The sequence below is a fragment of the Emydura macquarii genome, unplaced genomic scaffold (assembly GCF_026122565.2).
Source record: "Emydura macquarii macquarii isolate MOO-44397 ecotype Brisbane River unplaced genomic scaffold, CSIRO-AGI_Emac_v2 contig_2473, whole genome shotgun sequence".
Lineage (NCBI taxonomy): Eukaryota > Metazoa > Chordata > Testudines > Chelidae > Emydura > Emydura macquarii.
Window position 1 is genome coordinate 1,581,550 of NW_027132610.1, and position 16,294 is coordinate 1,597,843.

At 41.4% G+C, this 16,294-nt stretch overlaps 1 protein-coding gene across 4 annotated transcripts in view; it reads left to right on the forward strand.

Moving 5' to 3' along the window:
• DDX10 (DEAD-box helicase 10) overlaps window positions 1-16,294 on the forward strand; it is a 349,421-nt gene that overhangs the window by 283,066 nt on the left and 50,061 nt on the right. The window contains exon 17 of one of the 4 annotated variants that reach the window (XM_067562817.1): window positions 3,380-3,676. The exons of the other annotated variants lie outside the window; for them this stretch is intronic. Coding sequence (XP_067418918.1) covers window positions 3,380-3,556 — 177 coding nt within the window. The 3' untranslated portion in view covers window positions 3,557-3,676. Of the gene's footprint in view, window positions 1-3,379; window positions 3,677-16,294 lie in introns of those variants that run through there. 4 annotated transcript variants of the gene reach the window in all.

A 16,294-nucleotide genomic window follows, 5' to 3' on the forward strand; every position in this document is an offset into this window, starting at 1 on the left:
TGCTGGGTCAATTGAACTTCCTTGCAGATCACCCCTTTCCATTCCACAGGAAGAGTAGTGAAAAATGGACATGAATGCAGCTTGGAAACAGTGGTATTCACATACTCAGTTTTATGGGGAAGAGGGGAAATTGAGAGTGGAGAAGAGAGCAAAAGGGAGATGCTTCCACTACTGTGTTGAGAAGACAAAGAATGAAGGCTCGTTCCTTCCCAGCAGCCAGGGACAAGAGGACAGGAATGCCAACCCTCCCTGCTTTGTTGTGTATGCTTTTCATGTGAATTTTCAAATCGTCACACAAATGTGGGGCTTAGGTTAGGCTGCTAGATGGAAGGGGTGCATTTACCTAAACAAGATGCGTCCATGAGACCACAGAAATCTTACTGGCGCCTGAGCAGTAGAATTGTGTGCACCTCCATTCTATAAGCCGACTTTCTGCATTGAGAAGTTAATGTATGGGTGGAAGAAAACTCACAGTGGCTCCCAGGGCCTTACTGGACTATTTTGTCCTGTGTGCCCTATCTCCACTTAGGCCCGGGAGTTTCTTTGCCTTAATTTTTGAAGAACTTAATCCAGTGGATACCTTTTAATTATGGTTCCTCAACTGAATTCCTAAACAGATTGCTCCATTTGCCTGATTCATTAATTCTTTCCTAATATCGTGCTTGAATTTTCCTCATTTAATTGTACAAGTAACAAATACTCTTACATAATGTCTTCCTCATTTTTTTAATTCATATCTTTTCTGATCCTTGAGTACCATCATTGTCATCACATGGGCTTTTTGCATATTTTTTCCATCTTTAATTGTTTTTTATGAATGAGAAAGAGATCTTGGAATCATTGTGGATAGTTCTCTGAAAACATCCACTCAATGTGCAGCGGCAGTCAAAAAAGCAAACAGAATGTTGGGAATCATTAGGAAAGGGATAGATAATAAGACAGAAAATATCATATTGCCTCTATATGATCCATGGTACGCCCACATCTTGGATACTGCATGCAGATCTGGTCGCCCCATCTCAAAAAAGATGTATGCGAATTGGAAAAGGTACAGAAAAGGGCAAGAAAAATGATTAGGGCTATGGGACAGCTTCCTTATGAGGAGAGAGTAATAAGACTGAGACTTTTCATCTTGGAAAAGAGACGACTAAGGGGGCATATGATAGAAGTCTATAAAATTGTAACTGGTGTGGAGTAAGTAAATAAGGAAGTGTTATTTACTCGTTCTCATAACACACAAACTAGAGGTCACCCAATTAAATTAATAGGCAGCAGATTTACAACAAACAAAAGGAAGTATTTCTTCACACAACACACAGTCAACCTCTGGAACTGTTTGCCAGAGGATATTGTGAAGGCCAAGAGTATAATAAGGTTAAAAAAAAGAAATAGATAAAGTTCATGATAAATTCATGGAGGATAGGTCCATCAATGGCTATTAGCCAGGATGGGCAGGGATGGAAAACCATGCTCTGAAGTGTCCCTAGCTTCTGTTTGCCAAAAGCTGGAAATGGTGATAGGATGCAGCACTTAATGTTCATTCCCTCTGAAGCACCTGGCATTGGCCACTGTGGGAAGATAGGATACTGAGCTAGTTGGACCATTGGTCTGACCCAGTATGGCTGTTCTTAATGTTCCTTGTGGTGTTTTTCATTCATTTCCAGTCTATTCATCTTTGTTTTCTACTCTCAGTATTGAAAAATTGATCATTTTGTGATTGTTTGACCAAAGTCACTCTTCTCCATGTTCATTGCTATTAGGCTGCGACCCATAGTAACATCTTCCTTCGCAGCTTTTGCAATTCTTAATAAAAAATTGTTCAGGACTCTTTAAAATCTTTCTTATATTTGTGTCTTACCATGTGTGCCTTAGCAAATATCTAGATAATTAAAATTCCCCAGGACTCCCAAGTCCTGGAGTTGTGACATTAGTAATATGATTAAGTAGGATTTTATCAGATTTTTCATTGTAGTCAAGTGACAACTGGAATTTACCCTCAGTTTTATACGGGTCTGGTCATAATCTTTTACTTTTATCCCTTCCCTGAGTCAGTCTGTATTTACTGTGTACATTATTTTGATGTACAGTGTAATGTTATCCCTTTTTTTACTTTTTCCTATCTAAAATGATTATATCATATATATTTCAGACGTGTATCTTATCCTGCCTTGTTTCTTGAATTATCACCTTTTAACTAATTCTGTTTATTTTCCATAATCAGTATGTGATTATTTTGTTTCCCATTCTTCCTCCATATTTTTTGTTTACCTTTTGCCCATTTAGCAATTACCTTAAAAGGAAATGATTAAGGTAACTTCTGTCATGATTCACTTTCTGATTTTCATATCAGTACTAGACAGAAACCTTTCCCCCAGTCTGGTGAAGTTGTGATTGTCTGTCTGATTCAAACTCCTTCTCCCCCCAAAAACTAATGCTTCATTATTATTTAATATTGATACTTAAATTAAATCCCTCCCCTGTTGACCACCTCTTTAACATTTGTTTCTCTTACCCTCCTTTCTCTCCCAGGGCATTCTCTGTATCTGTAGGGATTTCAGAAATGATGACTTACTCTAACTCTTTCACTTTCCTGTGCTAATTTCTGGTCTTTTCTGTGCTCTTGTGTATCCAGCTTATGGCATATTGTTTGTTCTGATGTGGAGTAAAGAGGGGGATTGAGGGTCTCTGTGTTCCTTGTGATTCCTTCTAGTCTTTTCTTGGTCAGGAAGCTGGTACATGGGAAGCAGCAGAAAGCTGTTTTCATTCTAGTTCTTGATGCTCTCATTCTACCATCAAATAACTGTACAGCCTGATTTATTTTCTCATTAATCAGTAACTCTGTCTTGTTTCCCACTTTAGATTCACCTTCTCTGGGCCCCACTTGGTATTTTAGCCTTGTACTTTTAACCATTTGAAAGTCTAGTGTGAGATTTTTCAACTAGTAGAGCTGAGACCACTTAAACTACCTTTTAATGTCACAGGCAGGAGCTAAATCTGGTATTAAACAAATAACTATAACACTTTCCTGCTCCTCCAGATCTCATGTCTTATCATATTGACACTACACGTGGAATTTTCTTCCTTAAAATATTGGTATTTTTTCAAGTAAAATGAGAAACTTGCATAAAGGTCTCAGATGTCAGTTGTAAAGCTAAAAGCAATTACAATTAGAAGAGAGGAAAAATTAGAGGAAAATGACTGTCTGAGAAATCTCACCACAAAACTCAAATTTATACTAAACTCTACCAGCCAGAGTTATGCAGTCAGAATCTAGGTCACACCCTTATGTACAGCCCCAGGATGGAAAATCCAGCATAGGAATGGGTGGGTGTGCTGATGCTCGGAGGGAAAAAAAAACCTATACATTCCTTTTCACCAGATCCTGCAAACGATGGTCATATCTCCAGAACTGAATGATGTGGTCTGGTGGCAGGGAGATGGGCCAATTCAGCCCTCAGTAGAATCCCGAGGGACATCAGTAATGGAAGCACCACCTGTACTCTTTGCATCTCACATGAATAAAACACATTTTATGAACTTCAGAATTATTTCATGATGAAATTGTCACAGTGATTAAAAATGCCTGCTCCCTGTCTTCAGGTCATCTTTCAGAGTTGGTAGCATCAGTGGTGCTACACTGGTGCAGAAAAATGCTAACAAATTTTTGCAATGTACACCAGACCATAGATGTTTGTTTGAGTGACTCAAACAGTGGTAAAAGACCAATTATATTAATTGACTCTACTTTAATGGGAATGACATACTCAAAATTGATTATTACAAATGCCTGAGAAATACAGCTTCCCAGGTGCTCAAGAAAATGTGCTGTATTGTATTTTCCTGATATGAATTTGAAAAACAATTCCCAGCGTAATTTATTAAGCATTGCCTTTCAAAAACAATCTTCGATTAAAATTGTTCATATTTTAACAAATTACTGATTGCATTTGCCTGTCAATTGCTTTGAGTGAATTAAACTTTAAAAAGCTTTCTTGGTATGAATACAAAAAGAGAATTTAAAAGATTAATGCAGCCTGCATATGTATCAGTATTTATTTTTTCTGTGTCAGTTACATGATTCACAGAAGCAGCTAGCATTAACATATTTCAAACTACTGGTTTCATAGCATCGTATGACTTTGTCTGTGTATAGCAAGTCATATGGTAAGTTAATGTTAAGTACCAATGAATTCTTGCTATAAACTGTAATGCAGCTCAACTAGAAGTTATGGACTTGATGCAGAAATTACTTGGTGAATTCTATTGCCTATGTTCTGCAGGAGGTCATACCCTCCTGCCATACACTGTGATATTCCCCAACGAGTCAGTCTGCCTAAAGACCAGCCATTGTGAATTGCTTTCTCTCTAAGGGCTATGACAGGTATGATTTACCAGTACTCCACACAGATCTTTCTAAGCAAGCACATTTATTCAGATGGCAAAAACATTACACAGAAAACATATAACATACAATAAAAAGATTTCCATGCACACAAAAGATACCAGGAGTCACACATTAATCTTATGTGGGCCTAGTAGCCCAAAATGCTTCCAACCCTTCATCAGGATTGGGGTCCCCTTGGACAAGAGTTCATGTCCATTTGCTGGATCAGAAAGAAGGCCATAGGTCAAAAATCCTTTCTTTATCTCTGGAAAACCCATTTGAATCAGTATATGCAAACCACCCTGGAGGAGTTTAGAATCCCAAGGTAATCACCCCCCATTGTTTTTAGTTCCTGGAGGAGATGTGGTATCCTTTCTCATAGAGTAGATCACAGTAATACATAGACCATTCATAAATTTAATATAATGCTCCCCAAAGATATTGCAATCCCAGGCAGTATCTGTCACACTGTTATCCCTGTTTTACAGATTGGAGATGAAGCTAAGGTGACCAGGTGTCCCGATTTTTAAAAGGACAGTCTCGATATCCAGGACTTTCTTTTATATAGGCTCCTATTACTCCTCTCCTTTCCTCTCCTCCTCCCCCCCCCCAAAAAAAAAAAAAAAAAATCCGTGTCCTGATTTTTTACACTTGCTGCCAGGTCACCCTAGCTGTGGCACAGTGAGGTCTAAACTGGCCACGGATTTCGGCAGCAGTCAATGGGAGATACGCAGGCTACGTACAGTAACTTGCGTATCTCCTGTCAACTTCCTAATGTCTACTTACTGTGGCGTTTCCACTGTGCTGCACTGACGGGAAATGCCCTCCCATCGACACAGCGCTACTTTACTTGCTGGGGTGGATTTACAGAGTCGTCTTCTGGGTTCAATTGAGCAAGTCTTTACTGCTGCTCAGTCGAACCTGCAAAATCAATCCTGCACTGCCAGCAGTGCTACTGGCAGTGTAGACATAAGCCTAAGTGATTTGCCCACGGTCACATGAGATCCTCCTGAATTCTTTCCAAAAATGTCTTCCAGGCCAGACTTTAAGATTTAATGGCTCTGGCAATCATTTTACTGAAAACCACCCCTTCTTTTAACAGAAAGTTGCAGGTTAGAATTAAAAACTCAAATACAGATTTACATTGGCTTCTTATTGTCATGCGGGCTGGCTTGAGTGGGGGGGCATTTAGTATATTGGGTGACATCAGTATGGCAGAATCATAATAATCCATGTGGGATATGCCATGTCAGGTACTGTTGGGAAGGTTATAATGTGCTTAGTAAGATAATAATACTTATGTTCATGTGTGATATTTGAAATGGAAGTTATAGATGTATTTGAGATGTCTGTGTTTCAAATTGTTCTGCCTGGGCAACACCCCAGATAGGAAGGCTGCAGAACAATGGCCTGCATAATGGCCCATTAAGGCATTCCCAGGTGCAAGGGGCCCAGAGGGAGAGGCCAGCATCACCACTGAGTCACCAGAACCTGCTTTACCTGACTCTGGACTCCATGGCAGGCAGCCTGCCTAATGAAGCATCAGGACTGTCCCATGTGACTATGGACCCCAGGCACACTGGAGGAGTCACCAGGATTGGCCCATGTGACTATGGACTCCATTTTGAGTCTTGTGACTGCCCACAGGCCGCATGGCCGGGGGAGGGGGTTTATAAGATCAAACCACAGGATCCATCTTTGTCTTTGCTCCTGTCCAGTCTGCAAACATACACCTATCTCTGGACCAATTCATCTTGCAACTGAACCGAAGGACTCAGACCCATCCAGGTACTGGATGTGAACCAGAGAGAACTACACAAGCCTGCAAATCCACATTTCTTCCAGAAACCTGAAGTATATGGACTTTTAATCATTGGTATATCTGTGATTTACTTTAACCCTTTAACATTTCTCTCATGGTTTATTTCTTTCTTCTTACAATAAACCTTTAGTTTAGATACTAAAGGATTGGCTGCCAGCGTGGTATTTTAGGTAAGATCCAAACTTATATTGATCTGGTGCTGTGGCTGACCCTTTGGGGTCAGAGGGAACCTTTTTAGCAAAGAGCAGAGAGTTCTAGTAACTGGTCTCTTTGCTGGACCTGGTGCTGATTTGGGAGCCTGGAGCTGAAATGCAGTGAAGGGGACTGTGGGCACTTGTGGACTGGCTTCGTGATATCCAGAGTGGGGTAATCAGAAGCAGTTCGTGGCTGGTTGGGAAGCCGGGCTTCAGTGTCACCCACCAGCGTGGGGAGAATCTGCTCCCCTTTTGCAGCCTGCCCTGACCTTGGCATTATCAGTTGGCTACCCTGGGCACGGGTCGTATCACACCTATATCTATGAAAATTAAAGAAAAATCTGTTAAGCATACAACTTGCATTCAAAAAACAGATATGGTGCACTCCCCCTTAGTTTTCAAAATGAATTTATTAGCAGCATATCTACAAACCAGTTTCATATCTCTGAGTTGTGGTAGAAAATTTTGCATATCAGCATATTTATGACACAAGTCCAGGTTCTTGCCCTGAGGAGTTTAGTCTCATTTGGAGAGTTATAATGCAAAGGTCTAGAGATGCATCACATTAACTGAAGTAGATAGTCTTGAGAAATCAGCAGTGGAGAATGAGATGAGTTTCAAGGAGACGTTTGAAGGAGGAGAGAGAGAATGATTGGCTGTAACCTTTTATCTGCTATTCTGCCAATGTCTGCAGTGCAGTTCTTTGGATGTTGCCTTGACTAAGTGCCTTTTTGTCTCCATCTGTTAAGTGATGGCTAGTTCTACAACTCTGTGTGACTGCTGCTAGAATGTTGTGTTCAGTTCTGGTGCCCAAAAGTTCAAGAAGAATGTTGGTAACTTCGTGAGGGTTCAGAGCAGAGCCATGAGAATGATCAAATGATTGAAAATATGCCTTATAGTGAGACTCATGGCACTAAATATGTTTGTTAACAAAGAGAAGGTTATGGGATGACTGAATCATAGTCTAGAAGTATTGATGCGCAGAACACAAATTTTATAATAGAGGACTCTTCAGTCTAGCAGACAAAGATATATCAAGAATCTTTTGTCATGCACCCAGGCTTAGGTAGTTAAACCCAGCGGTCAGAGTAGTGGTGGTCAGGTCTAGTGGTTGGAGCCAGGAGTCAGAGCTGGAGACAGTGTTAGGAGTCAAAATGAGGGTCAGAGCCGGAATCAGTAGCCAGGGATGGCCTGTAGAAGCAGGGGTCTAAAACAAGGCAAGAGAGCAGGAACAGGATAGGGAAGCAGGAATCAGAAACAAGGCAGGGCTCACGAGTCCAGCAAGAAGGGCAGATTCCAATTTCCCAGCCAGCCAAGGATTCAACTAATTGCTCGAACAACTTCCTGTGCCTCCTCTTGTCTTAAATAGTGAATCTGAGCCAATTGGAGAGATCAGACATCTGCTCCAATCAGGAGCTTCATGGGCAGTTCCTCTGCTTAGTGTGGGTCTACCAGCCCACACTCTCTGTTGATCCTAGTAAGCTGTCAGGTAGTAGCTGGGCTAAGGACTGCCTGGGGATCCATGGACCCAGGTTTGAGACCCACAATCCCTCCCATTACACACCCCACCCCTGCCATTGAACATTCTCTGGGCATCAGCAGGCTGGATTTTCCAGAATGATTCTCATGGAAGGTCTTTACCAGGTCAGGTGCATGGGATTTTCTGTGGGCTCCAAGGAACATTCTTCGCTACCAGAACCCTCCCAGTTAGTCAAATATCATAGTTTATCCCATTTCCTTCTGGGCTTAAGGATCTCATGGATGACATATTTATCGTGACCTTAAATACATATTTGTGGGGAAGAGCAATTGAGAGTGGTTAGGAGACAGGTCCTCTGTCCAGAGCTTTAGAAGTGATAGGTGAGACCTTGGGTGGATTTGGATGGGTAACCAGGTTGATTTTGCAGGGAATTTGGTAGGGACCCAGGAACTAGTAATCCAGTTTACAAGGTGGTTTGTTTGTCTGCAGACATTTGGTCAAAAACCACACCATTTGACCTATGGAAAAGATGGGTTCCTTTTTATTCAGGTTCTTCAGTGATCTGCATATTGCTTGTTGCATCTCTTTGCATCCTCTAGGTGGGTTTCAGGTCTTGTGTCTGATGGATCCGTTGCACTCAGTCTAATGCTGCTGCACTGGGGAAGAACATGGGTAGTTCTGGGTAAAATCAAGGGAAGAACCTATAGTTTAAAAAAAAAAAAAAAAAGTGCGGGACTATCTAATAGAGGCATGCACTGCATTATTGTACTCAGTGCGGTAGTAACAAGCACTAGTTGTCCCCATGGTAGTTTATATAGCACAATAGGTACTGTTCCAGAATTTGCTTTGTTCTCTATACCTGACCATTTTACTGGATAGGTGGAGGAGAGACCAGAGCGAATGCTCAACGTATGAAGTACTTCATGCCAGAAGCATGAGATAAATTGTGCACTGTGGGATGCGCTCTGGGAGGCAGTGGATATAGATGATTTGATCTACCCAGAGCCGGGCAGTTTCCTGATAGGACGGCAGAGCAGTGAAGGGGATGAAGTATACCATTTTGGTGCAGTGATCAACCACAGTCAGGATGGTCATGAACCTATTAGGCTTGGGTAATTTTTCTATGAAATATAGGGAGGTGACTGCCCTATAGATGTAGTCTTGAGAGGTTGTAGGAGGCAGAGGGGTTTTCATGCGATGCCTTGGGGCAGGTGCACAAGTTATAAGAGGCAACATAGGCCTGCACTGTGGCTTGCATATGATACCAGCAAGAGAGACAAGAAATTAGCCGTTGGGTGTTGAATCAACCTAAATATTTTGCCATGGGAGAGTCGTGACATACTTGTAGGGCCATATCACTTGGGGGTCCAGGAAGAACTGTTTGCATCCTTTCATTTATGTTATCCCATCTTGGACATCATGGGGTTCCCAGTTGATATAATCAGAGAAATGTAGGGAGGAAGGGACCTCAAGAAGTCATCCAGTCCAGCCCCCTGTATTGTGGCCATACCAAGTAAACCTAGACCATCTCTGACTGATGGTTTGTCCAGCCTGTTCTTAAAAACCTCCAATAATGGGGAATCCACAGCCTCCCTTGGAAATCTATTCCAAAGCTTAACTACTCTTAGTGGTAGAAAGTTTTTGCAAATGTCTAACCTAAACCTTTCTTGCCACAGAGTAAACCGATTACTACTTCTCCTATTTTCAGTGGACATGAAGAGCAATTGATCAGTGTCCTCTTTATAACATCCCTTAACATATTTGAAGACTGCTGTCAGGTCCCCCGTCAATCTTCTTTTCTCAAGTTTCAGTTGCTCAAAGGTCTATTGGGCCCCAAGAGAGCAGAAGAAGTTGGTATTTTTGTGAAGTAGAACAATGAGGGGAATGACGTGCATGGTATAAATCACTGATAGAAATTTGCAAATCCCAGGAAATGCTGTAGTTCTGAGACATTTCATGAAACTGCCTACGTAAGGACCACTTTCACCTTCCTGAGGGTCCATCTCAGTACCCTCAGGGGATAGGATTACATGGAAGCCTGACTGAAACTTATCTTCTCCAGCTTAACGTAGAGGTCATGTTGACATAGCCTTTCAAGGATGGAAAGGACATGCATGATGTGTTGTTCAGCACTGTCTTTTGAAATAAGTATATCATCCAGGCATATCACCATTCACATTTTGATCCAGAATATCCCGGAACACATTGTTAATAAAATGTTGAAATGTGGCAGAGGCATTGGTTATTCTGAAGATTGTCAAGAGGTACTCAAAATATTGACAGTGGGTTTGAGAGGCAATCTTCCACTTGTCCCCATCTCTAATATATACTAGGTTATATGCCGCTTGAAGGTCCAGTTCTGTGTATAACCGGGCAGCTCCTCCCCCTGCCCCCCAGTCCAGTAGTTTGGAGGTTAGAGGGTACTACTTCCTACTGTTGAGCTGATTCAGTGTGAAGTAATCCATGCAAAGTTGGAAGTTACTATTTTCCTTTTTAACACAGAGGATAGGAACCCAGCAAGTGAGTAAGACTTGCAAATGAAACCCTTGGCCAGTGTTTCCTGCAAGAAGATGCGCAGAGCAGCCAATTTGAGTTCAAATATGGGGTAAATGCAACTGAATGGAACTTTTGTGCTCCTGGTTGCAGTTCTTCAAAAACTCATAGAAGACAGGAGAGATTCCAGAGGACTGGAAGAGTGCAGTATAATTCCAATCTATAAAAAGGGGGAATTACGAACTGGAGAAATGGACTGAAGTAAATAAGGTGAAATTCAATAAAAACAAATGCAAAGTACTCCATTTAGGAAGGAACAATCAATTGCACACGTGCAAAATGGGAAATGACTACCTAGGAGGAAGGAGTACTGCTGAAAGGGATTTGTGGGTTATAGTGGATCACAAGCTAAATATGAGTCAACAGTGTAACACTGTTGCGCCAAAAAAAAAAAAGTGAACATGATTCTGGGATGTATCAGCAGGATTGTTGTAAGCAAGACACGAGAAGTAATTCTGCCACTCTACTGTGCACTGATAAGGCCTCAGCTGGAGTATTGTGTCCAGTTTTAGGCTCTACATTTCAGCAAAGAGGTGGACAAAGTGGAGAAAGTCCAGAGGAGAGCAACAAAAATGATTAAAGGTCTAGAAAACATAACCTATGAGGAAAGATTGAAAAAATGGATTTGTTTAGTCTGGAGAAGGGAAGACGGGAGGGGGACAACGACATAACAGTTTTCAAGTATATAAAAGGTTGTTACAAGGAGGAGGGTGAAAATTTGTTCTCATTAACCTCTGAGGACAGGACAAGAAGCAATGGGCTTAAATTGCAGCAAGGGAGGTTTAAGTTGGACATTAGAAAAAACTTCCTAACTGTGAGGGGGGCTAAGCACTGGAGAGCAGATTGCCTAGGGAGGTTGTGGAATCTCTGTCATTGGAGGTTTTTAAGAACAGGTTAGACTAATACCTGTCAGGAATGGTCTAGTTATTACTTAGTCCTGCCTTGAGTGCAGGGGACTGAACTAAATGACCAGTTTAGGTCCTTCCAGTCCTAGATGTCTGATTCTATTCAATTGTGCAGTCATAATCCCTAATCGGGTAGGATATCTGTGGTCTTTTTTAAAATATATTTGCAAAGTCAAAGTACTTAGTTGAAAGTCAAGGCTCAGGATCAGCAGTCAAGTCTGTCGAACCAGCTACCCCAGCTTGAGACCATAAGGACTTGGCTGTGCACTCTCTACTTTCTGGGGTCAAGCAGTATTCCAAAGAGAAACTGAAACTGACCTTCAGTTCATCCCAATGAATGAGAGTTATGGAGGGTCAACCAGGAAATACCAGGATCAATGAAAAATGTACAGAACTAATGGCACTGATCTGGAGTATCTCTCGATGCCCTTGGATGGTGATCTCCAGGGGCACGGTCTCCATGGCCACTGACCCAGAGGATGCGAGGGATGGCGTCAGTCATCTCTACTAGGTCCAGAATGGGCTTGGGCCTTAGGGGAATCTGCAGGGTCCATGCCGCATGCAGGTCAATAGTTACCTGCTGTACCCAAGTCAATGAGGGCCTGCTGGAGAGGGATTGGAAGGCAGCACTCCGAGACATATAGTCCAACCAGTTTTTTCAGATGTGGTGTTGGTCAATGGCATTCAGCATGCATTCTGGATAGGATTGTGACTCAAGACTCGGGAACATTTTGTCAAGGGGTGACAGCCAGCCCTCTTCACCAGGCTTGGGCTGGCTCATTTTTCTGGGTCTCTTTGGTCTGGGTTCCTCATTGGGTGATCAGCGATATCATGACGTGGTTCACCGTAGTAGAAGTACAGGAGAAAACATCTCCAACACTTACTTTGCTTGGGGGTGAGTGGCCAGTGGGCCATGTTCACCTGCATTGGCTCGACTTGTGGAGAGGGACTTGATAGTGGAAGGTCTGACTGTGGAGACACCCATCTTTGTTCCTCCTACCATTCATGCAGTCAATTGTTAATCTGGGTAACAAGATCGATCAAGGTGCCCAGGTCCATCAGGATCTCAACTCTTGCCAGGTCATCCTTCGTCTGATCCTGCAGGCCCCTTTGGAATTGGAATAGGCTGCCTCATTCCACTGTGGTCTGATGTGAGACAGCTGCATCTGACCCCATTTTGTAAGTTTTGACAAGGTGGCCTCAGTAGAGTGAACATGGTCGAGATTACCGAAGACAGTTGATATTGCCTGCTGAAAAGCATCCCAGCTAAGCAGCACCACATTGCTAGTCTCCAACAGTGGAGAGGCCCAGTCCAGTGCCTCCCCAGTCAGCAGTCATCAGGCCTACCTTGGTGTGAGTGGATGAGTATATCTGAAGGTGAAGCTAGTACAAGAGAGGTGGCACTAGTTCATAAAGCCATGAAGTTTGGAGTGATCCCTATTAAAGCACTCTGGGAGGGTGACGATAGGTCCTGGCTCAGGGAGAGGGTTCTCTGAGAGAGCATTGTTCTCTGCACGGAGTTGATGAACTTGATTATGTAGTGCCTGATTCTTGATGGTCATCTGTGCAATCCCCACCTGCATGCCTTGGTTGTCTCTGTGGAGGTGGATCACCTCCTCATTGAGTGCTGGTGCTTCTCTGGATCCAGGAGCTGCCCTGGGTCCGTGCCTGGCTGGGCCCACTTGAAGAGAGTGGTGGGCCGAGCAAACTGTCATGGACCGGAACATAGGTGGATAGGCCTAATGGTCAGAGCAGTGATGGTCGGAGCAGGAGTTGAGAGCCAGGAACTGGATGCGAGGGTTTGTGCATAGTCAGGAGACAAGCCAAGAGTCGGAGCCAGTCAGTAGCCAGAGGGTGAGGCGTAGAAGTAGGGATCTGAAATAAGGCAGTAGGGCAGGAACCAGGGACAGGCCAGGGTGTCAGGAAATAGGAGGAAGGCAGGAGTCAGGCAAAAAGGCAGGGTCCAATGTAGCAGCCAGTCAAGGATTCACCCAGTTGCTTGGAAAATTTACTGTCCTGCTTCCTGGCTTAGAAATAACGAGTCTGAGCCAATTGGAGAAGCCAGATGTCTCCTGCAATCAGCTATGCTCCACCAACTCACACTCCCTTCTTCTCCCAGCATGCTGCCAGGCAGTAACTGTGGTCTGAAGACTTCCTGGGGACCCAGGTTCAGGACCTGAGATCCTTCACACCAATGGCTGAAAGTTAAAGCCAGACCAATTTAGAAATAATTAACCATTGGAACAATTTACCAAAAGGTGTGGTGGATTCTCCATCTCTAGAAACGTTTAAATCAAGATTATGTTTTTCTAAAATATCCACTAGTTCACACAGAAATTAATTCAGTACAGTTCTATGGCCTCTGTTATACAGGAGGTCAGACTATGTGATCACAGTGGTCCCTTCTTACTTTATAATCTATGAATTCAGGTGAGTCATCCCATTGAAGTAAGTGGTACTACTTAGGTGTGTATGCACTATCCTCATGAGTAGTAAAGGTTTCGGAATAGGTTATAAACCTCAGGAATAGATTATAAGGTTCTGATATAGATAAAGAGTAGGTTTTGTATTCTTGATACATCTAATACTTGATATCTGATACTCTTGAGGGTTGCCTTGAAAGGTTCTGTCTTTAAGCCTAACGAATGTACGCTGCTTAATTTTATTTGTGTTTATTTCCATTTTTGCTGAGACATTTAAATGTAACTTTCAAAGAGGAACATTCCTTCCTGAATCTGTGTGGAATTAAGGTGCCAATTTTACAAAAGTACTTTTGTTTTATGACTTATCAAGGCGTATTTTAAAATCTACAGGGCTGGGATAATTTTGTACAAATACTATATTTCAGCTTGGAGAACAGCAGTTTGTTTTCACACCCAAAACTCTTCTGGTATTATCATAAATTCTTTTAGGCTGTGCAGATGTCACAGAAGAGCTTGGTAATAATAATTGTCTTGGAATTGAATTAAAATGATCTGATTAGTGAACATGGACTTACAATGTAATTAGGTAAACTGATGCGTAGTACTGACAGCAGCTTCCTTGTTCAAGTGATTGATGTAACCTTGATTGCTTTCTCAATAAGCTGCATTTGACAAAACTGTAGCTGATTCAGTCATAATTTTATAAAGTCTGGTCATTCAAGATAAAAAGTTAACCAAAAAATGTGACTGCCTGTATAACATTTAAAGAGACTAGGTGGGTGAGGTAATATCTTTTATCAGACTAACATCTGTTGGGGAAAGGGACAAGCTTTTGAGCTTTACAGAGCATGTGAACCCCTAGGCAAAAACTTTTCACAAAGTGATCGCTCCATGTCTGACCACTCAGTCCCTCATCCTCTAAGGAAACTTGCACAACATCATCAAAATATGAGCCTGCGAACTTTAATTCATAACTCTGCTGGACACTGAAAACCATAGACTTAACACATGCGATGGTTTTATGGCCTATTATACAACTTGTAATACACCATGCTGCCTGCTAACCTCGATTGTCCAACAGTTGGAGGAGTTAATTGCTCACTTCATTTTAGGTGGTTTCCTACTACATCTGTCCCACCTTGTATTCAGCTTGGACACTGGTTTCCTTTTTTAAACCTGCAGAAGAGCTCTGTGAAGTTCAAAAGTTTGTCCCTTCCACCAACAGAAGTTTGTCCAAAAAAGATATTATCTCACCCACCTTGTGTGTCTCGTTATCCTGGCACCAACACAGCTACAACAACACTGCAATCAAAAATGTATAATCTTTGCCTCCCCAACATTTACTTCACCAAAGAGGATTGATCAGTTCACCACTATGGGATTTTTGACAGTGTAGAGGAGAAACCTCAATGCTGATGCAAAAATTGTATTAATAAAATTATCATAACTTATTTTTATATTAGATTGTTACAAACTTGTTTGCACCATTATTGAATATTATCATATAGCCACAAGAGTCTTATAGCCAGATTGCTTGAAAATTTAACAATTCCTGTGTAAACTTTAGTTATATTATAAAATGTTACAGCTGGTTAAAGAAATGGCAGGAGGTTTCTGCTTTCTGTCCCCAAAGACAAGCCAAATGTCAGAAAAAGAGCCTTTCTTAGCTATAAAACCATGTTTAGTATCCCTAAGAGTATCTTATCTAGACCAAAACATATTCCTTTGTATAAGATACCAGTTTCATAAAAATGTAATCCTTATCTCAAGGAAATAAACTATGTGTAAAACATTCATGTTTTAGGAGAAAACCTGATTGTAAAAAGTTGTTTTATCAAAACAATCAATCAAAGTGTAAAGTGGACTTTTTCATCTTCCCAAGAAAAACTTGAGTAAACTCATACAAAGAATTCTAGTTGAAATGAGTTTTATAATAGCCTTCACACATACAAAGCCTCTGGGAAAAACATGTGTAGTCAGAAATGGTTTAAACCTTTTATTTGTTTATTAATTGGTGAAATGGCAAATACTGTTATGAAATGCATACTTGCAAATATGTTAGCTAAATGTAAAGCTCCTAATATCATTGCTCTGTAAATGGTAAAATGCTCTGTGTACCAGCATAGAATCTAATGTCCTTGCTAAACTAGTTACTAATGTGCAAAACCATTTGATATAGAAAATTTATATTAGTGGGGAATTAATTAATTAATTTCTGGTAGTGCTCAGGCAACAAGTTTACCCAACTCAGGAATACACAAATTGTCTTCCCAAAAATTGTCATGTAGAATCAACAACAACTTTAATAATTAAGTTAAAGAGTCTAAGAATTATTTAACTTTAAAAGACTGTTTTGAAAGCTGACAACTTTTATATTAAAAAAACCAGGAATGTTTGGACTTTTTGAAAACAGAATTTCATTTCTTATCAAACTCTAATGAAATTGAAGAAATATCTCAGAAAGTGGGTGACTAAAAGGAGAGTTAAGACGACTTTTAAAAGTGATGCTTTCCCACCACAAGAAGAACAAAGC